Here is a 27,075-nt window from a genome sequence, read left to right as displayed (position 1 = left end):
CCCTGTGGATTCGTGACGTTGATGAGGGGCGATGGAAAGCATGTATCTGATGTGACGCTGGAAAACCAGGATGCAGGCTGCCAGTAAAATCTGCATGGTAGGGTCTGCCGGTTGTGAACTTGAACTGAACCTGCAACCAAGTAGCGAGGTATGATGCTGCTGGCTCTCACGCAGCTGGGTGCCAAGTCCCTTCGCGCCGGTGAACCCACTTAACCTCCCACCGCCCCCCAATGCAAGTGCTTTTATTGTCCCCATTTACAGAAGAGGAAACAGAGGTCCACAGCAACTCAGCAGCTTGTTCAGGGTCCCTCCTCAGAGCGGGGGGTCAGATCCAGGCGGTTGGGCTCCACGGTCTGTTAACCGCTGTCGGGATGCAAGGCAGTGGAAATGGACCCAGATGAGGACTAGAAATAGTTATGCTCCTTCTCGCTCCCTGTTGAACATTCCCCAGCAGGGAGCGCAGAGTACAGAGCTGACTGCCTGAAAGCCACCGACGGTCTCCACCTTTAGCATGCAAGCCGGATGGGAGCCGTTGCCTTGTGGCCGGTGACGCCAGGCCCCCGGGCGTGCGTCAGCTGCTGCTTTAACTTAGGAGGGCCTGTCTGCTGCCCCTCTGCTGGCACAGCAGCTGCGGCCTCAAGACCTCTAGGTTGTGCGTTGCTTTCCCCGTTAATTCATGCAGTGGACACGTACGAGGGTCTGCTCCATGCCAGGCAGTGGGCTGCTGTGACCGTCTCCTTCTGTACAGCAGGGGAGGCCGATACAGACTCACGGCCTTGCGCGCTGTTCAGGGCGGGCTGTGCAGCGGAGCGGAGCTGAGAGCTGGCCTACGGTGGAGAAATTGCATGCTAGGTTGAAGGTGTTTGTGTTTGTTATTAGAGGGTGGTTCGTAGATGGGTAGTTCTTTCCCCTTCTCAGCAGTTGTCCCCGACAGGCCTGTCTCCCTGGGACCCCGCCTGGGGACCACGACCCAAAGAGATGCCATCACTGGCACTAACTGTAGAAGTAAATGTCCTTACCGGGTAGTCTGTCCGTCTGAGATGCATCTTTAGGGGTCATGGTGTAGGGCAATAGAACTTGGGCTTTAGAGCTAAACACCACCCCTCTGGCTCTGAGAGCACAAACTCTTTGAGCCTCCGTTGTCTCACCTGTAGGAGTATTTTCTTCAGAGGGTGTGGTGAGGAGATGAGACTAGCCCAAGAGAACAGAGCTCTGGGTACAACGTTACAGGTGCTCACAGGTCATATGTCTCCCTTTCTTTGCCTTTGGGAAGCTAGAGGACCAGCAAAGGGGCATGGCAGTGAGGAGATGGGAGGGTGGGTGTTTCTTGGTTCTGTTGAGGGAGGCATGGAAGTTATCTCTGAGGCCACAGCTTCTGTCCTGCACTGGGAGCACACAGTGGGCGGTAGACAAAGTCTTATGTATTAACTGTCTTGGAGGTCTGACGTGGGGATGGGCAGACTACAGCTGCCCTTGGCCCATTAAAAAAATTTTTTTAAATGTTTGTTTTTGAGAGAGAGAGAGAGACAGAGAGAGAGAGGAAATGAGAACACAGGGAAGGGGCAGAGAGAGAGGGAGACACAGAATCTGAAGCAAGCTCTGGGCTCCAAGCTGTCAACACAGAGCCCGATGTGGGGCTCGAATTCACTAGCCATGAGATCATGACCTGAGCTGAAGTCGGATGCCCAAACGACTGAGCCACCCAGGCGCCCCTAAAAAATTTTTTTTTAAATGTTTATTTTTGAGAGAGAGAGAGACTGAGTGAGAGTGGGGCAGGGGCAGAGAGAGAGGGAGACACAGAATCGGAAGCATGCTCCAGGGTCTGAGCTGCTGGCACAGATCCAGGTGTGAGGCTTTAACCTATGAACCATGAGATCATAACCTGAGCCAGAGTCTTGAGCCAGAGGCTCAACTGACTGAGCTACCCAAGTGCCCGCCACTCCTCTTGGCCCATTTTTGTCAGCTCCTGAGCCAAGATGGTTTTTACATTTTTAAAGAGTTGTTTAAAGAAAAAGGGAAAAGAAGAATATGCAACAGAGACTGTTTGGCCTCCAAAGCTGAGGTGTTTACTGTCTCCTCCTGGAAGCGGTTTGCTGTCCCTGCTCTAGCAAGCTGCCCGCCATCAGGGCCTGAACCCTCCTCAGGATCACACAGGACAGCTGACCTGACAGTTGTCTTACCGGTTGAGTGGGAGCAGCAGGGCTTCTGAGAAACGGGAGATTGGCCAACACTGAATGCACCCTCTGTCACCCTTCCCACCCCTCGTAGGGCTAGAAGAACGCTCGGGGATGCCTTCTGTGTCTCTGGTGGCGGGGTGCCTGTATTCCTACTCGTGACAGATCAACCTTGCTCTTTGCGTTAGCGTTTTTATTTCATCCATTTTCCCCTTCATGCCTCACTCTAAAAGCTGAGGATTTTCAAGTAAGAGGAAATGTGATTATTGATTGAAATATAAATACACCGACAACTATTTGATCTGGTTTTTAGACCAGTCCCCGATGCTAGTTACTGCAAATCTTCTGTAAAATCCAGGTAGGGGGGGATCACCTGCAGAGAATTGGAGGTGACTTCGGATTGCACTCCTCCTGCTCATTGTAGTATTCCGTGGTGACAACCCGAGGGTACACCTTGCCGGCTGGGTTCTGCTCAGCCAGGCATGCTGCCAGCGTGCACTTTCCCACACGGAGGATGACCCTTGATGCGTAGGTAGTGGGGCTTAAGCCGCTTATTAGCTGTGGGGGACTGCGCACAAGTGACTTCGCTTCAGCACCCAACTGCGCTCAGCTGCGTCACGAGGATCATGTTCTCTTTCTCCCTGGGGTGGTGGTGAGGTCTGGAAAGGCATAGTTAGGCGGACCACTTAGCACAGAGCCTGGGGAGTGGGGGAGCTTTGGAAACTGGAGGGGCTGCTGTTTGTCATGGCTTCCAGTAGGGCTCAAGCTTGTTTGCATGGGTCGGTTTCAGTAAAGGAGGTGCCAGCACCCATTCCTCAGTGAGCTCTAGATCATTTATTTGGAATGCATTGTGCGTTTCTCATCGAGTGCTTGCCCAATAAAGCTGTCCTGATTTCAGTCTTTGCCTGGGTGTCTGGGCCTGCTCACCATCCCAGAGAAACCCTAGGCCATCATTGGTCAGCAGGGAGCCTTTGATGGGAGGGAAGTATACCCAGTAACCCCTGGAGGGGGTCAGAGGTTTGTTTTGTGGGGACTCTGGGGCGTAGAGAAGCTCAGCCAGGCCAGGGCTGGCACAAAGATCTGTGACCTGGGCCCTTGTGACCTCAGCTCCCTCTGCGATCAGTCCCCCGGTGGTCCATGGGGTTGTGGATGAGCATTTGGCCCTGGGCAGGTGGTCAGAGCCTCAGACCCTTTTGCTCAGTCTGCACTGAGAAACAGCGTGAGCCCAAGTGGTCTTTTCGGCCTGGACCCTTCCCCTCCCTGGCACACGGGTCTCAGCTTGCCCTCCCTTTCCTAAAAGTGGCATCTCCCTGAGCTCTGAGCTCAGAGTTTCAGACAGTGTTTTCCTAAGGGACAAGTGAGGAGGGATTATTAGGTACTGAGGCCAAAACAGTAGATTCAACTAGATGGTACATTTCCCCCCCCCTCATTTATAATGTTTAAAAAAAACCCCAAACTGGTATTTGCGTTTTTAAAACTTAAGTAGTTTCTACCTTAAGCAAACATCCATTTAAAGAAGAGTAGATACTTGGAACTAGGATTCCCTAAAACTCCTGGTGGTATGGACATGTAGGCCTAGACATGAAAATTCATAGGATTTAACATCTCTTTTTCTCAATTTTCTTTTTTTGCCAAATACTGTAGAATATTTACTCAGTTTCTTCTAGAATATGTGGTTTTTGCAGGGTTGAAATGAAGTGTACAGAATGGGGGAGTAGTGTTTCCCAAGCCAGGCTGTGGGGTAGTTAGTGGCTTTGTGATGGCTTCAGAGAGCTCAGGGGGAGAAGGCCAGGGCTCCCGCCGAGAGAAGGAGGTTCTCTGTTCTGTTCCTGGAGCCAGGCCCCTGAGCGGCTCCTCCTGTGCGTGTTAGTGGATTCAGCGTCATTTCTGCATAAACCTGGGACTCAGGCCTCCGATGACAAAATGGTCTTTCATCAGTTAGCCAGGAATGAGACTTCTTACGAGGATTGGAAAACTCTGTCCGTTCTTTGAGCTGATTGAAACCATTTGCTGTCTAAAGGTCTTTGTGTGGTAAATAAAGGTTTTTATTTTGGAGACCTTAAATTAACCAGCTAGCTAATACACAGAACACCCTTGGGGGCTACAGGTGGAGAAGGGGTTTGCAGGGTTGGCTAGTTACTAGGAGGCTGAAGTCCATGGAGGCTGGGGTGCCAGGGGTGGGGAAGATTGAAAAGCTGAGCCTCGGCGAGATAGCCCAGCCCTGATTGTGTCCCTAGTCACCCTGATGTGATTGCTTCCCGGGTGGGGAAAAGCAGATGGGTGAGGTGGAAGTTCTCCAGGTCCAGTTTGTGCTGTCCCTGCCCCAGACCACTGGTTCTCAGCCTTGGGGGCGCGGTAGAACCTTCTAAGGAGCTTAAAATGTACTGAGGCTGGGGCCCCATCCCCAGAGATTCGGATTTCATGGTCTGGGGCCGGGCTGGCGTGCAGCCCCTGCTGGGATCTTCACCCACACGCAGCGGGGAGGGCCACTGCCTGGAACTCACTGTGGGCTTGCAGGGCAAGGGGGGGGTGGCTGGTCATCTTCACGTCCTTCCCCACCTGCTCTCCTGGCCCTATGTCCTGGTTGGTGTGGCTTTTGCTCCCTTCTGAAGGAGGCTCAGGCCATCTTGGCCCCATTGGGTGGTGAGTCGTTCCTTCCGGCCACAACCTGTTACTTAAGTGGGACACCGTTGTGCAAATTTGTCCTTCCCCCTGCAGAGGAGCCTGGTGTCCTGAATCAGCATTGGGTGTGAAAACCAGAGTCCTAACCAGATACTTCCCCTTATCGAGTCAGAGAGGGGAGCTCAAAATTTCCCTCGTTCTGTTTGTGTCAGAACGCGTCCAGAGTTGGCTGCAGGGGGATCCCCAGTGATCTGATTGTGGGGGGATCTACTAATGTGTGACGATTCAGTTCCTTGAACCAGGATACCCTTCCCAGCAGCGTGCAGGGGGCTTCCCGGGCAAGGGAGCAGGCCAGGCGTGTACCACCAAGTTTCTTTGCTGCTTCCACTCCCAGAATTGAAGGGGATTCAGACATCTCAGAGACTTCTGGTGACAGGATTTCTGGGAAAATACTCATGAAAAGGCATTGGCTTTTTTGGGGTCTTTTTTGGGGGGGCGGTTGGGAGGTTATAGATACTATAGTGGCTTCGTACGTATATATTCCTGTATGCATTCCATAAAAAGGGCAGCTTTTTTCAGATGGGGAGGCATGGGAAAGACCCCGATAAAGAACGAGCTTTAAACTTGATACAAGGGGGAAAGCCTTTACAGGTTAATGGGCGTGAGTAGACAAATTGGCGCATCTTACTCTCCATGCAGAAGGCCTCTTGAAATGTAACGGCTAGATTAATCTGAGGAGATGGGCATTCGGGGCATTTTATTTGCTGGTAATCAGCTCTCAGAGGTCTTATTTGTGAGAAGAATGACTTGTACTAAAAATAGGCTTGTGCAGGTAAGCCATGCTTAAACATGACAGGTTTTCCATCTCTCTTTGGGACCGTGTTGCGTTGTGTTATAAAATGGTATGTTTTCAGTAAGTGTTTTGGCCCGTGTTTTCAGTGATTTCTAAAAAGGTCTCCAAAATCGAGTGTTGTCAGGATGACCTCGCTCGTTCTTCGAAGTGCTCGCGCGCAGCCCACGCCAGCTCCAGCAGAGGGAGCACTAGTCAGCCACCCGTGTGCCACCCTCTCCCTGTTACTTAGGCTAATTTGATCCTCTGACACGGTGGGGAGGTAAATAAATGCTCAAGGCACCGCTGTTCTGTTTTCCTGAGAAGTGAAGAACTTGCTCAAGGTCATGGAGTCACATTGCTGCAGGGGGACATTAGGGTCTTTTTATGCTTTAGGTATTTTGCCACCAGAGCTTGGGAGGCAGGGCTGGAAGTGCTCAAACCTCAGAATCAGGTGGCCTTGAGTTCCAGTTCAGGGTTTGTCACATACCCTGTGTCCTTGGACTAATCACATGACTGCTGCACACCGGTGGGGATACCTCTTTGGGTGCTTAAGTTTTATTTAAAAAATTTTTTTAAATTTATTAGAACGGGTGCAGAGGAGCTGACAGCAGCGAGCCTGATGCGGGGCTCGAACTCACAGAACCGTGAGATCGTGACCTTAGCCGAAGTTGGACGCTCAAGCAGCTGAGTCACCCAGGTGCCCCGGAGTGGGTGCTTACTTTTTCTTAGGGCTTCATTCTGCCCAGGGCACATCCAAGACCAAAGAGTTTCACAGCCTGCGTCTGCAGCTTTCATCTGATCTGCGAAATGAGGGGAGGCCAGGAACTCTGGGATTCTGGTTCCTCTCTGGGTGTCAGAATACAGCTGCCTTATGTGTTCAAATCTTCTGCAGATTGTTTTGCAAGACAGTCTCTTAGGTTCAAGGTTCTGCTCAGGAATTATTAGTAGAATGTCTCATAAATTGTCTAAAAGTAGGTTTCTGTATGGGAACCACATGAACCTGTTGACAAGCTTCCTGGGCGTGCTGTGTCCCCCGGGGCAGTGCCTTTTGCGTCTTTCCTACATTGCAGTATTTCTTCTTTTCCATTTAAAGTTGCTTATGCTCATCTAACTTCGAGTCCCTTCTCCTGAGACTGCCTGTGGAGCAGAGCCAGCCTTCTAGGGTGTCCCATTTTACGGGATTTAGTAGCCACCATTGTAGGGAACTTAAGGTCTTCAGAAGGTTCTCATTGTTGATAGTTCCTAGCACATTTCTTAGACCTCCGAGCCTTTTAATGCTTATTTTGTTAAATTTTTTTTAACGTTTATTCACTTTTGAGAGAGACAGACAGAACACAAGCAGGGAGGGGCAGAGAGTGAGGGAGGCACAAAATCCAAAGCAGGCCCCAGGCTCTGAGCTGTCAGCACAAAGACCTACGTGGAGCTTGGACCCATGAACTGTGAGATCATGACCTGAGCCAAAGTCAGACTCTTAACCGACTGAGCCACCCAGCTACCCTTTTAATGTTTTTTATTTTTTGAGAGAGGGAGGGAGGGAGGGAGGGAGGGAGAGGGAAAGATTGAGAGAGAGAGAGAGATTGTGAGTGGGCAAAGGGCAGAGAAGAGAGGGAGACAGAGAATCCCAAGTAGGTGCTGCACCATCAGTGCAGAGCCTGAGGTGGGGGCTCGAACTCACCTGTGAAATCATGACCTGAACTGAAATCAAGAGTCTGACAACACTTAACTAACTGAGCCCCTCAGGTGGTTGGACCCTCTGGCCTCCTTGGTCAGTGGTTCATTGACCTCCAGGGGGCTGGCCTCCACGCCTTAGGATTTTTGCAGATGCTGCCTTCTCCCTTTCTGACGATGAGCCCTGAGGCCTCCTAGGATTCCCCTGGTCCCTTTCCTGAAGGAGGAGAGGACTGATTCATTACTTTAGTTGATTTTAGCGTAGTGCAGTGGAATGTGCCCTGGTCTGTGAGGTAGGTGATCTGGGCTTTACTTCTGTCTCTAGCTCAAGTGAAAGGCCTCTAAGATACTACTGAATCGTGACCAAGTGTTGTCCGAAAGAGTAGCTCAGGATTAACTACAACAAAAGTGGTTTCTATGAAGTATTTACTGTTCAGCAGATATCATACAAGAAGTTTTTCTTAGGTTCTTTTCTCAGCACCTTAAAAGGTGTAGTATTGCCTCATTTTACAGATGTGGAAACAGGCTTGGGTGGTTCAGTAACTTGCTAGTTAGTAATTTGGCAGAGCAGAGGTCTGAACTCCTGTGTTTGGCCTCCCAAGTGCTTATGGCCCCCTAGGAACCATAGGTTTTGGCAGACGATTTATGTATTGAGAAGGACAGTATCGAGTACCTGTCCGGTAGTTTATTTTGGGTCTCCTCTCTCCAGATCTCCGATAGCTGCCGCTCCAGATGAGAGATTTTGCGAAACAAGCGCAAAGCAGCTGTTCGGCTCATACTGGGTGCGTTCCAAGGCTGTGCCTACACTTCCCTTGTCTCCTCCCTGTAATGCTCTGGATCTGGGCTGGGCTTTTCGAGTGTTTGAGGGTGGCCGAGGCTGCTTTCTAAGGAAGTGTGGATGCTGTCTTGCTGCTCACCTCTTGGCCCGGTTAGTTGGCAAGATTATAAGATACATTCTTCAGCGGTTGATCACAATCTCGAGCAGGAAAACAACCTGTAAAATGTCGTTAATACAGTTTTCAACCCACAGCCTAAAAAAAAAATGTGCTCCCTGGACAAGGAGACCGCTGCCTTTGCTGGAGGGAGCGGTGGGCTTTGAGGGGCACGAAGCAGTAAATGGGAATTTCCTGCCTAGAGCCTGGAAATAGGGGTGGCCTCTCTGGGGCACAAGGAAGAAGGTGTAGAAAGACACAGATTTGAGATTGGGCTTTTTTTCCCCTTCTTCTTCTCAAATATTTTAAGAATTTTTAATAACTTGATTTTTAAATGGCTTAAGACTTACAAGAAGTTGCAGAAAACGCTGTGTAGTCCCAGTGTGCCCTTCACCTCGCCTTCCCAGGTGACTGAATCTTCCAGTGTCAAAACCAGTTAGTTGTTGGCACAGCTGTTCACTCAGGTGCAGGCCTAATTCACTGGTTTTTGCTTGGACTATTTTCTTATGGGGTGTATAGTTCTGTGAAATTTCATCACCACAGTCGCGATGCAGGACTGTTCCATTGCCGCAGAGAGTCTGCCTGTCCCTTCTTTCCCAGCAACCCCGCAGCTATTCTGCGTCACTCTTAATTCTGTCGCTTCCAGGAATGCTCTGTAAGTGGAATCATACACTATGCAGCCCTTGGTGTTTGTAGACCGTGTTGAGAAGGTGGGCGATGGGAGGATCGGTGGGGGTGGGGGCGGAAAAGTGGGGTAAGGAAGGAGCCGTGAGGTTCAGATTTCACAGTTGAGTGTGACTTCGGTCTCCAGATGACGCGTTGTCCTCAGCTGTTCTAAGCGGCAGAGGAAAACCGTGGGCTCTCTGGAAGCTGAAGTCTGCCAACAGGTTTTGGAAGGTTGCGTAGTGGGTCAGTGGGAAGCACACCCGCTGTCGAGCCGGGCAGGGGGCTCCGCGCGGAGAGACGTCTCAGGAGGGTGATGTGTACGGTTTGGAGGGAGGGATGGGAGAGGAGTTGGGGTGCCGGAATTTGCAGCTTTGGCAATGGTAGGCGGTAACACTAGTGGCGCTGGAGCACGGGGTGGCAGAGCTGGGCAGATAGGGAAGGGAAGTGACAGCAGCCAGGGCGGAGGCGGGTTGGGGGTGGGGTGCATCTGGCTGGCACGTAGGTGCGGCTGAGTGCCCGTCGGCTGCCTTGGTGGTGGCCGCCTGGGGTGGTGGTGGGGTGGGGGGGGGGAGTAGGACTCCGAGGCCGAGCTCAGCTGCCAGATGGATGCTTCCCTGGTCCAGAGGTGGGGACGGGGCACGCCTGCCACTGACTCCCCCTCCCCATCCAGCGTTCCCTCTGCCGCTGCACGGGTAGTAATGTAACAAGTAGCAAGCGTTCGAACATATCAAACTTGGCTCCTTTTTCTCTTTCTGGAGAAACAAAGAGAAAAGCTTGGCTTTAACCCAGAGCGGTGTAGTACGGCACGGCTGTGCGAGCGGTCCGTCTAAAGCCAAGGAGCTTTGAAAATTGATTAGTAATGCCAGATGCGTGTTTTGTTGCCAGAAACGATCCAAATAAAACAGCAAGAGCTATTCAGGTTTAAAAATACAGAATACTTGTCATCGTAGAACTATTTTAATGAATTCTCTCGAGGGATTATGAAATACAGTGAATTGTTGCAGAAGCCTGAACTTCAGAAGGACACAGCCCTGCAGCGTCTCAGAGTCTTGGAGTGGGGAGGACGTTGCCCACGTGGCATTTCTTTCCAGAGGAATCTTGAAGGTGCAGGTGGCCTGTGCGACACTACTGCTGTGGACGTGTTTGTTCGTTACAAACCGGGGCTGGTAGGAGATCCTGGCTTTTGGGGTAGCTGGTCACCCTGCAACTTCCAGGTCTTGATCAGTGAGAAACTTCGGTGAAACCATTGACTCTGGATTCACCTGGGGCACTTTCCCTGGTGGCTTTTTGGCTCTTCCCACAATCCTTGAGCCTGAAGGTTTTCTGGGCTTGTGGGGGTAGGGCTTTGGAGCATTTTTGGAGTCCAGACTTGTGTCCAATCCTTGCATCTGAGGGAATGCGTCTTCCAGTTATTTCGGTCCGTTCTCCGGGATCCTGACCTAATATGAGGAAGTACAACACAGGCTCCGGTTTCCCTAGATCTTGTAATTAAAAACAGGCAAGCCGAGGCGTGAGTGCCCAGGAAGGTCCAGGATTTAGCTAAGGTTTAATGGGGCAGGCGGCCTGGTGTCGTTAGGAAGGAACGGTGATGGGAAAGAGAATAAAGCAGCCAGAAGTGGAATCCAAGTGTGGTTTCCCGGACGTTTCTGGACGCAGCGGTGGAGGTTTCGAGGGGGCTGGAGAGCCGGGCCTGGAGAAGAGCCCTCTGCTGGAGAACCTAAGTGCAGGCCTCGTGCTCTCCGTGAGTCACAGTAGTGCTTGTATCTGGAGACGCTGTCATTTCTGCTGTTACTTTTCTATCCCCTTGACCCCTCCCTCAGGAGGAAACAGACTTTTAGATGCTGCTAATGGGGTCATAGGGTTTAGCAAATATGCAAATGAGATTCTTGCTCTTCCATCAGGAGAAGCCTCGCCTTCCTTCATTCCCTCAGAATGAGGGTCTCTAGGTCAGCAGCGTGGGTGGGAATTTTCCTGGACACACCTAACTGGTCTTTCTGAGCGATGAGTCCAGGAGCTGAGGGGTGGGATGTTTCTGTGCAGGCAGGACCCCACCTGGGGCTCCCGGCCACCAACCCCCCCCTCCCCCCACCATGTTGATCCAGGAGAGGCGAGTGCTGGCAGGAGGGTCCCGACCTGCCGCTGCTTCAGAGAAGGCTGTGCCACTGCGTGTCCTGGCTCCTGCCCGCAACCTGGCTGGAACTCCAGCAGTGGGGGCCCTGCTGCCCGTCGGGCAGGTGGCATAGGTGGGTTGAGGCTCTGGCAGGCCTTTCTCATCTGGGATGAAGGCCAGCGCTTTGTTCATCATAAACCTTTCTGAACAGAAAGTCCTCAAGGCGGCTGGCAGAGTGGGCACCTCTTCTACCAGAGAAAGCCACTTTGCTCATAGAACAGATGCTGGCAACAGAATCTTGACGTTCCTCTTTGAACTAGGCCATCGTTGCCACTGGTTTTCTTCTGACTGCGTGATAATGAATTGCCAAAGGGCAAGGAACCTTGCTCGTGTAGTCCCCTGCTGTCACCGAATTAGCAAATGTCTTCCTTCTTACCAGGAACGGTTTGTAGCCTGGTTTACAGCTGCCGACACTGTGGCAGAGAGTGGGGAATGACACCCCACCCTTGAGCAGATGTGAGACAAAGCAGCTGCCTCGGACAGTACGGGCTTCGGGGAAAAGGACTTTGGGGAAGGTGGTCGAAGTGCGGTGTGAACAGCCGTCTTAAACGAGGCCATAGGGAGTTCAGGCGGTGTATTACAATGAAACATCCTCCAGAGTATAGAACATCCATCTGTACCTGCTTCCCTCTCCCAGGATGGACACTTTTCTCCTGCAGTGATCTGTGATCTCTGTTGACTTTGTCACCTATCGTTGTGTGACATCACCTTAGAACTTTGGTCCTAAAACAGCGATGATTTAGTGTTTCTCATGATTCCTGGCATTGACTAAGGGTGGCGGTGGGCCAGGGGGTGGGGGTGGGGGGGTCCTGCAGGCCTCGTCTGGGCTCATTCACATGTCTGTGGTCAGCTGGAGAACTGGCTGGCTGCAGTTGGCCTGGGTGTGAGGCTAGTGACTTCTTCATGTGACCTCTTCCGCAGGCTAGCCCAGGCCCATTTTTGTGCTGACGGAGGCATTGCAAGAGGGCAAGGCAAACACTGCAGGGCCTCTTAAGGTTTGACCTTGGAAATAGCACAGCATCACAGGAAATCCTCAAGGCCAGTCCCGGTTCAAGCCACCTCTTGGTGGGAGCGAGTGGTATAATGGCTTTGGGGTGTGGACATAGGAGGATGGAGTTGTTACTGGAATTACCAGCTTGCCTCTGTCCCTAAGGATTCGTGTCCCTCACACCTGTAGGACATATTCCTCTCCCATTTTTGCTCGTCCTTTGTGGCACAGCATCGGCCTGAAAATCTGTGCCCTGCCTGCCTCAGCTAAGGATGGTTGCAGCAGGGCCACTAGGTTATAGTTCCTTAGGTATGGTTCCTCTTTTTTTTTTTTTAAGTTTATTTTTGAGAGAGATAGAGCACAAGCAGGGGAGGGGCAGAGAGAGGGGGAGACACGGAATCTGAAGCAGGCTCCAGGCTCTGAGCGGTCAGCACAGAGCCTGACACAGGACTTGAACTCAAGAACCGCGAGGTCACGACTTGAGCCGAAGTCAGATGCTCAACCGACTGAGTCCCCCAGGTGCCCCTAGGTCTGGCTCCTCTTGATTCAGAGAGCTGTGAATTGAAAAGACACCCCCCAAAAACAAACACACAAACATGGCAAGGTGGGAACAAGGTAACTGTTCAAAGAGGAGGGGGGCGGTAGTGAGCAGCATACAGCAGTAAACTGTCCCCAGCAGCTCTGGGGTCTAGCCCAGCACATGCCGTCTGGGCATCAGTTGTGGTGTCAGTCATTGGTGGTGAGTAACCAGCCCACCAAAGCTGGTTGGTTCAAAACAGCAGATTTATTACATCTCATGATTCTGTGGGTTGACTGGGCAATGGACTGGCCTCTACTGGGTGCTGTCAGGTGGTTGCAGGGAGCAGGTGGCCGGGACTGAGGCTGGATGGCGGAGAGTGATCTGACCTTGTCTGCGTGCAGAGGCTGAAGCGGGTCCCTCCCACATGCTTCCATTCCCAGCCTCGCTGGCCGGCCCTTTTGGGGCCTAGGTTTAGAAATCACATTCTGTTGCCAGAACAGGGGTCTGGATCCGCCCAGATTCCGGGATGGGGATGTGGGCTCTCTCTTGCTGGGAGGAGTGCCAGTCACATCGTAGAGGGGCGTGAACATAGACGTGATGAATTGTTTGGTTATTTTGGTAGTAGGCTCCCACGCCATCATCCCTTCCATTGTAGGAGTTTGGATACGTTTTTGTTGGCTTCGTTTTCTATTAATTCTTGAAAAGGAAATGTCACTGTTTTTTCTTAGTCTGGGGGTGGGAGACTTAGCAGAGGGTTGTCAGGTTAGATAACCTAAAACAAGTCACATCTTCGTGGCACATCACCTTGTCAAGGCTGCTCTCCTTCTTTCCCCAGATTTCCTGACCGTTGTGGTTCTGTATCACCTGGGCACACTCCGATTCTTGGGCCCCACACCAGATTTGCTGAACCAGAAATTCCAGGGGTGGGCCAGACAGCCTGTGCTCTAACATGCCTGCCAGGTGATTCTGATGCCCCTGAGACTTGAGAATCACTGTTCCTGCAGATTCGTTTTTGTTTTTTAATTTTTAAAAAATGTTTATTTATTTTTGAGAGAGAGAGAGAGTGTGTGTGTGTGTGAGAGAGAGAGAGAGAGAGAGAGCAGGGGAGGGGCAGAGAGAGAGGGAGACACAGAGTCTGAAGCAGGCTCCAGACTCTGAGGTGTCAGCACAGAGCCTGATGTGGGGATGCGGGGCTCGAACTCACCAACCGTGAGATCATGACCTGAGCTGAAGTCGGCCGCTTAACTGAGGCACCCAGGTGCCCCCATTCCTGCAAATTCTTACTGCCACTTCCCTACCCTTGTAAGCCAGAGATATGGCCCCCCTCCCCTAATTTCTTGGACTCTGTCCCTGTCCGAATTAGGGTATTCTTCGTAGTATCTACTCCCCCTAGATTGTGTTTGTGTCAGTGTAAGGCTGGGGCTTTCTTATTACTCAGGGGACCTTTATTGGCCAGCAGTCATTGTGCCCGGGCATGTGGGCACAGCAGTGAAAAACATGGTCCCTCAGTTCCTTCAGCTTATGGTCTGGTGAAGGAGCTAGTGTGCTCTGGGGGGACGGCCAGTTCAGTAGGGCGATGACAAATTCAGTTCACATATGTTGTGCTTGAGATGTCCAGGTAGAAATATGTATCTAGTAACTGATCCGAGGAATTAAAATTCAAAAGGCGAGGCTGGCGCTAGCAATTTGAAAGGTACCATATACACGATAGTTTAAAAACAGCTCTTCCTCAAAGGTGTTGGGGTTTTTTAAAAACATGGATTGTGTACTCTTGCCCCCGTGTATGACTGAGAATGTTTTGGGGATCTCCCAAGCATCCCAGGTAATTCTGACCAGCCGGATTTGGGGAACCTGGTATCAAACCTTGAAACTATACTGGGAGAACAAGTAGAGAAGGGCTGGGAGGCCAGCGTGGAGCCACGGGGAGAATACCTGTGATTCGGCCGCGTGGGTAGAGTCTGTGGGAAGACTCCTCTGGAACTAGGGCCTGGGGAGGAGACGAGTGGAGGGCAGGGTTTAGATACCAGGGGACTGGAAAGTTCCCAGAGGGAGGGCTTCGTGGAGGAGGTTCAGATCTGGCACTGGGCCACCCGAAGCCAGAGCCAGACTGCAGCGGTGACCCGCGAGGGGCGGGGCGCCTGGCTGGTCCCGGGGACTTGCAGGGAACTCTCACGGAAGGAGAGAGTGGAGGAGGAGGGTGACCAGAGAAGCCAGGTGGTTTTGTTTTTGTTTTTGTTTCCTTTTAATGGGAGAAACTGGATCCGTCCGCCAAGGGCGAAGGGTCTGTAGAGAGGGCTGAACGGAAGAGGGAGCGACGAAGGGGGCTGCTGATGAAGCCACATCCTGGGGGACAGAAGGATGGACTCAAAAGCTCAGCGTTTAGGATTGGCCTTGAGGAAAAGGAGGGCCACCCCCCCTCATCGTGGAGGGAAGGAGGTAAGGGAGGGGTTTGCAAACAGGGGTTTCTAGCTGCTGTAAATGGACGTGGTCTCTCTCCTGTTCCTTTTTCCTGGTGACCGCAGGATGCGTTTCTTGCTTCCTTTGCTCATTTTTACTGAGAGGGTTGGTGGGTTTTGTGAGCTTTTACAGTTTGGTGTGCATTCTCAGAAACGGGACCTCTCTGGGGTCCCTGAGACCACCCACGACCGTCAGTTTGCCCAGGCGTTACTGGGGTACGTGATTTCCACAGGGCTCACGCTGGCACAGCAGCATCTCCACATCGGGGCCCGGCTGGATGGGCTCCAGCTCGTGCTTGGAACTCTTTGTGTTTCCCTGTGGGAACAAGTTACCAGTTAGCGCCTGGTTAGCCCGCAGAGCTCGTCCCACAGTGCCGCCGAAATGCTGTGATTCTGTGTCTCCCCTCTTTACTCGCTGCCCCCCCATACGTCCTCTCCTTGTGCCTGTTACTCTCCCGCCTCTTTAGCCCCCCTCCTTCCCCATCTTACTCCCTTTTCCATATTTCAGTTTCTTACAAGGACTGGGAGACTTTGAGGGGGGGCCCGGTGTCCTCTTGCTCACGTACACCGAGGGAAGGTGTTTAAGGTGGCGGCTCGCCCGGTCCTCTCCTGCTCTGTGGGGTTTCAGGTGATGCCAGCAGCGTTTTGGGCTTGGCAGTTCCTTGTGCCAAGATATGCAGCATCCTCAGGTCTCCTTGCTGAATGTCAGTCTCGCCCCTCGGTTTGTGACAAACACTGCCTCATACCATTTCCAGACATCCCCTGGGGATGACAGTGTGTTGCCCATTGAGAATTCAGCTGCTCATACCTCTGTGGTCAGGAAGCCGTTAGGATGGGTGCCAGAGTCCCTACATCTGGGCCCCTTGGAAACGTACGCTGTGTGTGTTCGTGCGATCCTGTTGGTGGTTAAGAGCTTTCGCAGCGATTTCAAGGAGGTAATGTTAACAAGACAAAAGAAATCAGGTTCTTTGTGTTTTCTGGGATCTGGTTAAAATATTTAGGCTATAAGTGAAGATGCATAGGACTGTGTTTGTTGGACTTTAAAACATGGCCTCTTAGGAAACGATTAAGTACTACTTAACCTAAATTTAGTATATACCAACCTGCACTTAGAAATTTTGAGCGGGGGGGAAGGAAGGAAGAAAAGTGGAATATTTGCTTAAACAAGAGTGTTTTTCAATAAATCCATATATCATAATATGTTCAAATAAGTGTTTGGGTTTTTATTTAATTATGCAAATGCTGGAGCCTTTCCCAGTTGTTATAATCTGGGTTATTCTTATTTGCACACTTGCCGTGTTTCGTAGAGGTGAGGCTTAGAAGTCTCTGTGTCCCGAATGTGAGGAACTGTGCTCACAACCAGCGTGACCCTTAAGAAAATGGATCAGTCCTTGGAAGACCGTGTTGTGTATGTTATGAGTAAAAGGAAAAATCAGTCCCCATACTGTGAGTTATTGAAGTCTCCCTTCTTTTCCTTCTCTTCTACAGAACCTGAAAGCAGATCCAGAAGAGCTTTTTACAAAACTGGAGAAAATTGGAAAGGGCTCTTTTGGTGAGGTGTTCAAAGGCATTGACCTTCGGACTCAGAAAGTGGTTGCCATAAAAATCATTGATCTGGAAGAAGCTGAAGATGAGATAGAGGACATTCAACAAGAAATCACAGTGCTGAGTCAGTGTGACAGTCCATACGTAACCAAATATTATGGATCCTACCTGAAGGTAAGGCCTGAAAATAAGAGCGTGATTTTCCGTGACGCAGCGCTTGACCGGGCTGGAGTGGCGTACATAAAGGTCGTCAGTAGCACAGCAGGCTTTCAGAGGAAGGAGAAATGTTCTGACCTTAGCAGTCAAAAGAACCTGGCGTCGACAGTTTTATCATCTTAAATGTCACCTATAGAAATATATTCTGGTTAAAGCATGTGTTGAAATTCCCTTTCAAACAGGAAAGCGTATTTTTGAGCAGGACTTGGTCACCAGAGACACATTGATTATGAAGGTATTGTAACTGACAACCATGAATTTACCTAATTTTAGCATGGTGAAAACTCGTGCTAACCTAAGAATATTAGCCTTTTGATAGTCTCACTGATCAACTGTAGTTTAATGCTGTTTTAAATAACTGCTGGAACTGATAATATTTTGTGAACTACTTTATCTATATTTGACTTTGAAGAATTCTAGGGAAGTAAATAATTACTTAAAAGAGTTGTGATACAGTACTACAAATTGTCCTTGATTTCACCTTGTTCTGTAAGTAGGAAAAAGAAGAGCATTAAAAATCGTTTTCCAGTCTGGCATGGAACCATTTTAGATGTTGTAGGGCACTCCTGCCGCCCCGCTGAGAAAGTAGAAGACTGTCGCTTGTGTTTCGGCTTCCTTGGCCTGTGCCTGTTTACTGACCTTAGCAGTATCTTCCCAGACGGAGTTTTGGAAATGTTTAAGAATTGGTGAACAAAAATTCTAAAATAACCCTTGGGGAAACCAACACTTCCTAGGTAGAAAGAACTACTTCCTGAGAGAGGCAGCGGTGAGCCCAGATAACGCACGGCTGTGCTTCCTCCTGCCCTGGGTTTATCCTCTAAAATCTTCATGGGGTCGCGTGCACAGTACACGCTTTGATTTTGCGGAAATGTGATAATAAGGTATAAGCGGAAGGATGGCCAACTTGAGAACCATCGATTCACTTAAAATGAATATTTAATGAAATAAAAATTGAGCAGTAATCCAGTTTTCTTATTTTGGCAATATGGCGTAGGTCCAATGGCAAAGGATGGCCCGGAGGATGGTCGTAGGTCAAATGCAGCATTTTGAAATGGAAAGATTTAAGTTTTGGAGTCCTGTGTCTTGGACTTGTATCTTGTCTTCGTGTATGGCCTTGAGCAAGTTTGTTTTTTAAAAAAATTCCCTGCTTCCTCCTTTGTAAAATGGAAAATTATGGTATATACATTTCACGGTTGCAAAGATTAAATGGTATCAAGACCGTGTAAAAATAACCTACCATGTGGTAGGTACTTAATGAGTGTTCGTTTCCTTCCTTAATTGATGAATTTATTCATACCTCATCTCTGAAGTAATCTAGCAGTGAAGGACATGCTCACTGAGGTCAAAGCAAGGAGGAGGAAGGACCCCAGTGATGGCAGTGAATGTTGTATGTGTGTGTGTGGGTGGGTGCACATCCATTTTCGGTCTCGAGAGGGCAGGAAGGGAAGCACTATATGTTTTGATTCTCTTCCAAGGGAACACATGTGACTTGCATACGAGAAAGCAAAGGTCTTCTTGATCTTAAATTTCTACTGCGAAAAAACAAATAAAGAAACTCAACTTGAACTCTGCTGTATCACATAATATCCTTTGTGAAATGACTTCAACAGTAGTTTTATAGTAAATTCAGAGTTGGGTTTCCTGTGGTATGCTGGTATTGTATTTTAATATGAATTATGGTACCTTTGGCAAAGGCAGGGTTGAAGATTCTCACAGATTTTTGGTGATTTATGCCAGCTATGGAAATAAAGGATCAGTGGTTCAAAAGTTATCTTTTCAACCTCAGTTCTCCAGCAAAATTTTTACTGGAATAGATTGCTTTATTATGGCCAAACATGGTGTTCACTGTACATATTTAGAGATTCCATCTGGTATGTCCTGTTCTTGCCTAAGTCACTAATTCTAGAGCATCCATTCCAAGTCAGCCTAACCTTGATCTAGAGTTGCCCAGTAAATTTGTTTGGTTAGCATAATGCCAGCTGCTAGAATAACCTCCCACATTTCTAATAGCGCACATCTGACAGAAGTTTATTTCTTGTTCCCTGGTAGTCCTGATTGATGAGTGGTTTTCCTCCAGTTTTGTAGGAATCCTAGTTTCTTCTGTTTTGTTCTTCCTTCCGTCTTCCATACATGGCTGTGCTCGTCTGCCTTAAGTCATCGTGAGGGCCAAAATGGAGGCTCCCGTGAGAAGTGTCCATGTGCCCAGGCCTAGATAAAGAGCACATTCTTCCTGCCCACATTCCCCTGGCCAGAACGCCACCACGCTGCCACACCTGACTCTGGAGAGGCTGGCAAATGGCGTCTCATCATGTGCGTCATGGAACAGGCAATGGGCTTGGTGCTCAAAGTCACTTACTCTGTAAAGGAAGTGAAGTAACTCATGGAGTGATTTTTTTCCACTGACTGTCTTCAGACAGTATGAAAAATTTGGATAACTTTGTCTAGAGTGTCTTATATTTTACTAGGCAGATTGTCTTTTAGAGACTATAACTGCCTCAAGAATGCCAAAAATAATAATCACCACCGTGAAACCTTGATTTCTTAAACCGTATAAAAGATGGATGATTCTGTCTAATTGAAAACATAAGGGACTTCTCTAGTTAAACAATATTGGCTGTTGTAAGTTGGGCAGAACACGAGTCCAGACCTGTGACTCTGTCTGCTGGTTCTCGTATAACAGAGTTTCATGAAGTTCTTTGGCCCAGGGAAGACGCTCAGTGACAAGCCAGAGGCTCTTCTATCATCTCGGTAGGCTCATGAAGTTTAAGTTTGTATAGTCCTAACTGTCCAGTCAGATACAAAATAAATCGACACAAAAGACGAATGGGTCAATGGGTCTTTGACACTAAGTTGAAAATTCCTGTGCTCTCTGGTTTTTGTTGCCCTTTTAAAAGCTCCCCATGGCATTCAGAGGTAATATTCTTATTAGTTCCTTAAGTGGTGATGGGAGAGGGCCTTCGACTTCACCTGGTGTGAAGGACTTTCACATACCAAGATGGGGCAAAGAAGAAATGAGCAGAAACTAGTTTCGTCCTACTGGGTTAGCATTCAGAGGTCTCTAACTGTGTCAGTTTCAATCATCCGGTCCAGAAAAAGAGATTAAGAACAATAGGTAAGTAGTGGTCTGAATATACTGAATGTTACCAAAGATGAGGTGAGTGGAGTTGATTTCCACTTGGTGGCTGGGATCAAATCACAGAGCTTCAGTGTGGTGTGGCAAGTTTCCCCCCCAAAGACTGAAAACAAAAACAAGGTCAGATGAAGGAGCAGAGGGAATTAATTTCAGCAGTGAGAACTTGAGTTTCTTTTGATGAATCTGACGCCTGGATGGGTCCTTAAAGGGTATTACTACACACCAAAGAAGATCTTCCTTTGTTGTAGTTTAGGGGTTTAATGTTAGGGAGATTAAACCAGTGAGGATATTTAATTAACCAGAAGCTTCTGTGTCCCAGCCATAAACCACTGGAATCTTAGGTCACAAAAATACTATCCTCAAGGTCATAATAAAACTGTGTGTGTGCATGCATATGTGTGTGTGCAGGGGGTGATCTGGTTGGTGTGCAGAGAGAGAATTGTTTGGTTTTTTAGTTAGGCAGTAAGGGCACAGTAGGATCTTAACAGGGCATGATGATGTCACATAGGATTCTAAGCCTCTCTTCTTCTTTTGCAGTCGTTACAATTTCTACTTATTCTTTTTAGCTGTATAGATCTCTCAGGTGTTTTGTTTTGTTTTGCAGAGATAGGCAGATTATTAGAATCTCCACTTTGAGATTCACTTGGAATCAAAGCCAGGGTTTTAGTCTTGGATCCTAGCATAGGTACTCGACTGTCAGGGTTTTTTTCTCCAGGCTGCTGACTTCCTGAGGATGAAAGACAGAAACGTAACAGTTATCTTGCAGGATTACTGATCAAGATTGAGAACATATAGATAAAGTGCCTGGCATATAGGAGACTTTTAGCAAGTGATGACTTAATTATTTTTTATTATTAAAAAATTTTTTTAATGTGTATTCATTTTTGAGGGAGGGAGGGAGGGAGGCAGGTGCTGAGAGACAGGGAGACATAGAATCTGAAGCAGGCTCCAGGCTCTGAGGTGTCAGCACAGAGCCCGATGTGGGGCTCGAACTCCCAAACTGCGAGATCATGACCTGAGCTGAAGTCAGACGCTTAACCGACTGAGCCACCCAGGCGCCCCTTAATTATTTTTTTAATAAGAGATAAGATATCTGTGCCAGATGCTTCAAAATTCTAAAAATCAGTTTTGTCATTTTCTTTTATAATAAATTAGTACTCTCAAACATCAAGCCAGCGTAACCAGAGCAAATCAAGTGCAAGGCAAAAAAATCTAGAAAACAGAAAAGCTGTGTTTATCTTAGTTGTTTTTGTTGTAGTATTGATGCTAAGGAAACGTGTCCATGGAGTAGTCGTCTAATGTGGATTCAGATCCCCAACGGAAGAGTTAGGTTTTTCTTCAGTTCCTAAAATTTTTTTGGGTAGTTTTACTCATCAGATTCACTAGAAAACTAATATGGAAAAGTCCCCTGATGAGTTTTAGAAAATTGACTACTCTGTGTAAATACAAATTCTGCTGGTAAAAGGATTGGCTGTGTCATGTACCTTACAAGTACACTTTGCAGTAATTTTTTAAGGGTTAAATTATTTTGACTTAAAATTTTTTTTATTAAAATTTTAAAAAATATTTATTTATTTTTGAGAATGGGGGGAGGTACAGAGAGCGAGAGAGAGGGAGACATGGAATCCGAAGCAGGCTCCAGGCTCTGAGCTGTCAGCGCAGCCTGACTCGGGGTTTGAACCCACAAACTGAGATCACGACCTGAGCCAAAGTCGTCGGATGCTCGACTGACTGAGCCACCCGGGCACCCCATTTTGATTTCTCATGTCTCTTTTTTTCTTCTTTCTTTTCCAAGGGGCGAATAGTAGCTCCTGATGAAATAGAAAAACCAATCATTTTGCCTTTAGGAAAAGAAGTAAAAGAAAAACGTATATTAATAGTGGTGTGTTTGTGAATGAGGCTGCTGGGTAGGCTACCATCCACCCACTTCTTAGGACTCCTTGTCCCAGTGTGACTGCTAATCGCCTCTCCCTTGACTTTCAGACACATCCAAGTTTAGATAACATAATCAGCCCATTACGCTTTATCTCCAGAAAGAAAACAAAACAAAACTGCAGTCTCTTGCTTCCCTGTATTGTATTATAATTTCATGATCTTTTTATCTCAGAGAAGAAATATTAATGTTGCTACATGATAATAAACATACCTGTTGGGACAGGTCCGAATTTATCTTTACTCACACTTTTTCCCAAACTGCCCCATGGTAGATCCTGCTTTTGTTTTGACCTGGTTTCTGACATAGTTAGGAACACAGATGGGTTATTCAGTTTTGGGAAGCATTTGCGTTCAACATATATGCCTGGTACGGGTACAAACTCTCCTGCGCTGCAGGAATTCTCATTCAAGTGCATGGATTCCTTCTCGCTCATGTCTTCCCCACCCCTGAAGGCAGACGGTCCTGGCACATTCTCCTGGAGGTACAGAAAATAAGATACTATTGGTACAGTATGTGAGACGTGATTTGCAGCTTAATTGAACTTGAGTCAAAAAGGCAGATTTAAAGGGCCAGAGAAGAGAGCCAGGACTCCTGTTTGGAGAAGTCCCTACAGAGCGCGGGACTTTCTGTGGTTGTGACAAAGAGCATGTGACATTGGGGCCCAGCCACCTAAATACGGTTCTTGCTGTACCTCTCACCAGCTGCCCCATCATGTACCCGCCCACACTTGACGGTACCTGCGGCCATGTCTGGAGACGTTTTAGTTGTTGTTACTGGGGGATGCTGCTGCTGGCCTCTGGCAGGGGGTGTGCACCAGGGATGCTGCTACATGCCCTGCACTGCACGGGGACAGCCCCCACGGCAAAGAATCACATGGCCCATGCGCCCATAGTGCCAGTGGTGAGAAAATGCTGCCCCGTGGAATGAACGGCCATCTTTTGTCTCCGGATGTATAGGTAGAAGGGATGGTATTTCTAGGGCTGGCATTGAGATTCTTGGAAATATCCTAAGGGGCATTTTGGACAGAGAGTCTCAGAGACCGTGATTATGCCTGTGTGATTTTTATGGCCAGACCAGATTTTTGGGTTTTGTGAGCATCACCAGCAGGAGGTGTCCAAATTCGGGACAGTGACTTTATACGGCTTTGTATGCTAGGCTAAACTGTGTAGTGTCAGTGTTTTGGGGACAGTGGTATCCGAAAGATGCTTTTCTGGGTGACTTTTGTTCTGATAGAAGACAGGACAAAGGCTGTAGGATTCCTCAGGACATTATGGGCCAAAGAAGCTTGTTCCCAGCAGGTATCATTTACCTAAATACTGTCTCTGAGCCTTTCTAGTCCAGTGTCCATTATATAAACTCTGCTGTTTTTAAACAAAGCAGTGGAGAGCAGTGCTGGTCTGGTTTCCCAGGGATGCAGTTCACCAGAGTGAGAGGAAGAAGTCCTTCCCCTCACTGACGGGTGTCTTCATGGGAAGTGTGAGTCTTCCTTGAGCACTTGCGGGCTTACTGCAAAATTCATATCCCTGGGACATTAATTAATATCTGGACTAGTGCTGGATAACAGGAGGCCCTCATCTTTTTAACATTTTCCATGTTTTCTGGCAGATTGATGACAACCAAGGTCAGAAGTTAATGCATGGAAAAGCAAGTGAGATGCTGTTATCTTGGTTACTTTCTTTCCTTTTTTATTGGTGTATCGTAAGATGTTTTTAATTTTTTAACCCTTTTTGGTCACTTCTTTAAAGTTTATTTTTGAGAGAGAGAGAGAGAGAGAGATCACATAAGCGAGGGAAGAACAGACACACACACACACACACACACACACACACACACACACACAAACACACACAGAATCCGAAGCAGGCTCCAGGCTCTGAGCTGTCACTGCAGAACCCAATACGGGGCTCGAACCCAGGAACTGCAAGACCATGACCTGAGCTGAAGTCGGATGTCTAACCGACTGAGTCACCCAGGCGCTCTTTGGCCTCTGTTGTTTTTAAACCAGGAGCATCATTCTTGGTGCTAAGGCAGAGATCTTACTATAGCCTCTCTGAGCTTTAGGCTAACTGCCTAACCAATCAAGTGGCCTGTTTTATTCTGTTAAATCAAGCTTTGGTCATTTTCTTACTGGATTTCTTTTCACCTTTTCCATTTGGAGCTTTTTTTTTCCCCCTATTTTTCAGTTTGTGGCACCATCGTCATTGATCTGTGTAAGACCCTGGTCTGTTCTGACTTGCTACGTTTCCTCCTTCATCCCCACTGCCTTTTTCTTTTGTAGCATAGGTTTTGATATGTCTTAGGATACATGTGTCTTCAATAGATAAACATTTTATGTACTGTGTATGAGTTTATTTTTCCCGATCACAGTTATTTTTCAAAATTTGCACAGTGAAAACTTTTTTGGATGTATAATTCTTACAGTTCTGTGCATCTTTACAGGCATATGGCTTCTTACAACCACCACGCATGGGGCACAGAACAATCCCAGTATCCCAAAGAATTCCCGACCCATCCCTCACCTCAACTCCTGGCATCCATTGATCTGTTTGTTGCCCCTGTGATTTGCATTTTCCAGAGCATCATATAAATGGAATCACACACCTTTGTTACTGGCTTCTTGCAGTTAGCATAATGCATTTGGGATTAATCCGTGTTTGTGCATGTTATCAGTTGTCTGTGCTTCTGTATTGTTGAGTGGCATACTATTGTAATGATGTGCCATATTGGCCTGTCGAAGGGCAGTTGGGTGGTTTCCAGATTTTGGCGGTTGTGAATAACATTGCTGTAAACATTCACATACAGTTTTTATATGAACATAAGTTTTCCTTTCACAAGGGTAAATACTAGAAGTAGGATTGCTGGGTCATATGGTAAGTGTATGTTTGATTTTCTACAGTGACTGTACCTTTTTGCGTTGGCATTATCAGCATTTTTTATGTTAGCCATTTTTGTAAGTATGTAATGGTATCTCCTTGTGGGTTTTTTTTTTTTTTTTTTTTAAGAATATCTAAACCCAGCATGATGCTTGAACTCAACCCCAAGATCATGAGTTGCATGCTCTTCCGACCGAACCAGCCAGGTGTCCCTCATTGTGGTTTTAATTTGCATTTCTCCAATGACTTAGGATTTTGAGTATCTTTTCATGTGGCTCTTATTCCCATCAGCCCTCTGGACTGCATATTCTGGAGTGGGATACTTAATTTAGTTAATACCAGCATGTTCTGAATAGCTTTACTACCTTATTCTCTGCGTTTTTCTGGTTTCTCTATTTTTTGTTTTTCCTTTTTAAAAACAGCTTTACGGAGATAGACTGCACATGCCACGTAGTTCATCCATTTAAAAAATGCACCATGCAGTGGTTTCTGGTGTATTCACAGAGTTGTGCAGCCATCACCATAGTGAACTTTAGAATGTTGTCATCACCCCAGAAAGAAGCCTTTCCCATTACTGGTCACCCTGCGTTTCCTCCCAACTTCCCCAGCCCTAGGCACCACCGATGTACTTCCTGTCTGTATCGATTTGCCTATTCTGAAAGCTTCATATAAATGGGATCCTATGGTCTGTGCTTTTTGTAACTGGCTTCTTTCACTCCTTTTACAAGCAGCGTGGAGCCTGGGCTTGAACTCATGAACCGTGATCATGGCCCGAGCCGAAGCCACCAGTCAGACATTCAACCAACTGAGCCACCCAGGTGCCCATAGCATACTGTTTTCAAAGTTCATCCTTATTATAGGATGTGTTGATAATTCATTCCTTTTTATTGCTGAATAGCAGTGCATTGCACGTATATATCACATACACATTCCTGTTTTTTAGGGTTTGATATGTATATTTTGGTTACTGATTTTTTTAAAATCCATTTTAGATATCATGAAGTATCTTCTTGGACTCCTTTGTCCTTTTAACTGAGAGTATCCTTTGTTGATAGAAATCCTTAGTTCTGATATGGTTCAATCCATCAATTTTTCACGTTCTGGTTTCTGCTTTTGGGATCCTTTTTAAGGAATCTGCGAATTCACTAAGGTGATAAAGTGTTTAAATTTTTTTTTCTTCTTTTAGCCTAACTTCCTATTAGATTTTTAATCTGTCGGTATATAGTAGGAAGGAGGGGTTTTATTTTTCCCCATGTAGTGGTACAGGCTGTCCATTACTATTTGTAAACGATCTGTCCTTCCCCCATACAGGTATGAGTCTTCTGTATTTCTAGACCTGTTTATGGATTTTCTATTCCCTTGCAAGACTGGTATCATTCATGGTTTGTGTGTGTTTGAGTGTGTGATTATTGGCTTGGCTTTAAGTCTTAATATCCGGAAGGGATAACCCACTTCACCTTTCCCACATGCAACAAAAGCATTTGCACGAGTTGTTTGAAGGTCTTTATTTTTCCATACAGTGTTTAGAATGAATTTGTACATTTTCTGTTTAAGATGCTACTGGAATTTAAAAATTTATTTTTGAGAATTGATGTCTTAAGCCATTCTATCCTTGAATGCAAACACCTGCCTTTTTTGGGGGGTTGTCTTCTGTGAACTTTAATAAAGTTAAATTTTCTGCCATAAAGATCTTGTGGATTTGTAGGTCAGTTCCTGGACATAAACTTTTTATGGCTATTTGGCATGATATATTTTTGGATTGCTTAGTTTAGGGAACTGTGAAGATTTTTTTTCCACGTTGTTTTCTGTAATCTTGCTGAATTCCTGTTTTCTATGCGTATGCTTGCATCTATAAATAATGAGTTTTCTGTCTTCCCTTACACCACCTCATCAGTGTCTTACGTCTTAGGTTTTGGCCGTGGCCTCTAGTACTGTGTTGACTATGTAGGGATAGGAAGGATATACCTGTCTTGTTCTTGATCTTAAAGAGAATGCATCTTAAAGTTTTCTTTAACAGGTTTGGTGTTTCGTATAGAATTTTGGTGTATAGACTTTTGTTTTTGTCTTTTTAAAGTCAGCCTCTTTTCCTAGTTAGAGGGCTATTTTATTTTATTTTATTTTATTTTATTTTATTTTATATGAAATTTATTGTCAAATTGGTTTCCATACAACACCCAGTGCTCATCCCAAAAGGTGCCCTCCTCAATACCCATCACCCACCCTGCCCTCCCTCCCACCCCCCATCAACCCTCAGTTTGTTCTCAGTTTTTAACAGTCTCTTATGCTTTGGCCCTCTCCCACTCTAACCTCTTTTTTTTTTTTTTTCTTTTTCCTTCCCCTCCCC

General features: G+C 47.4%; 1 protein-coding gene across 2 annotated transcripts in view; it reads left to right on the top strand.

Annotated features, from left to right (window-relative positions):
* The window catches only part of STK24 (serine/threonine kinase 24), a 125,502-nt gene that overhangs the window by 30,948 nt on the left and 67,479 nt on the right, over window positions 1–27,075 (top strand). Inside the window, exons 1-2 of one of the 2 annotated variants that reach the window (XM_049647495.1) lie at window positions 14,573–15,008; window positions 16,517–16,747. In XM_049647495.1, the coding sequence (XP_049503452.1) occupies window positions 14,931–15,008; window positions 16,517–16,747 (309 nt within the window). In that variant the 5' untranslated portion in view covers window positions 14,573–14,930. Of the gene's footprint in view, window positions 1–14,572; window positions 15,009–16,516; window positions 16,748–27,075 lie in introns of those variants that run through there. The other variant, XM_049647496.1, reaches the window with a different exon arrangement.

This window comes from Panthera uncia (genome assembly GCF_023721935.1).
Source record: "Panthera uncia isolate 11264 chromosome A1 unlocalized genomic scaffold, Puncia_PCG_1.0 HiC_scaffold_16, whole genome shotgun sequence".
NCBI lineage: Eukaryota > Metazoa > Chordata > Mammalia > Carnivora > Felidae > Panthera > Panthera uncia.
The sequence above is the reverse complement of the archived record's forward strand: the minus strand, read 5'-3'. Positions and strand labels throughout refer to the sequence as shown.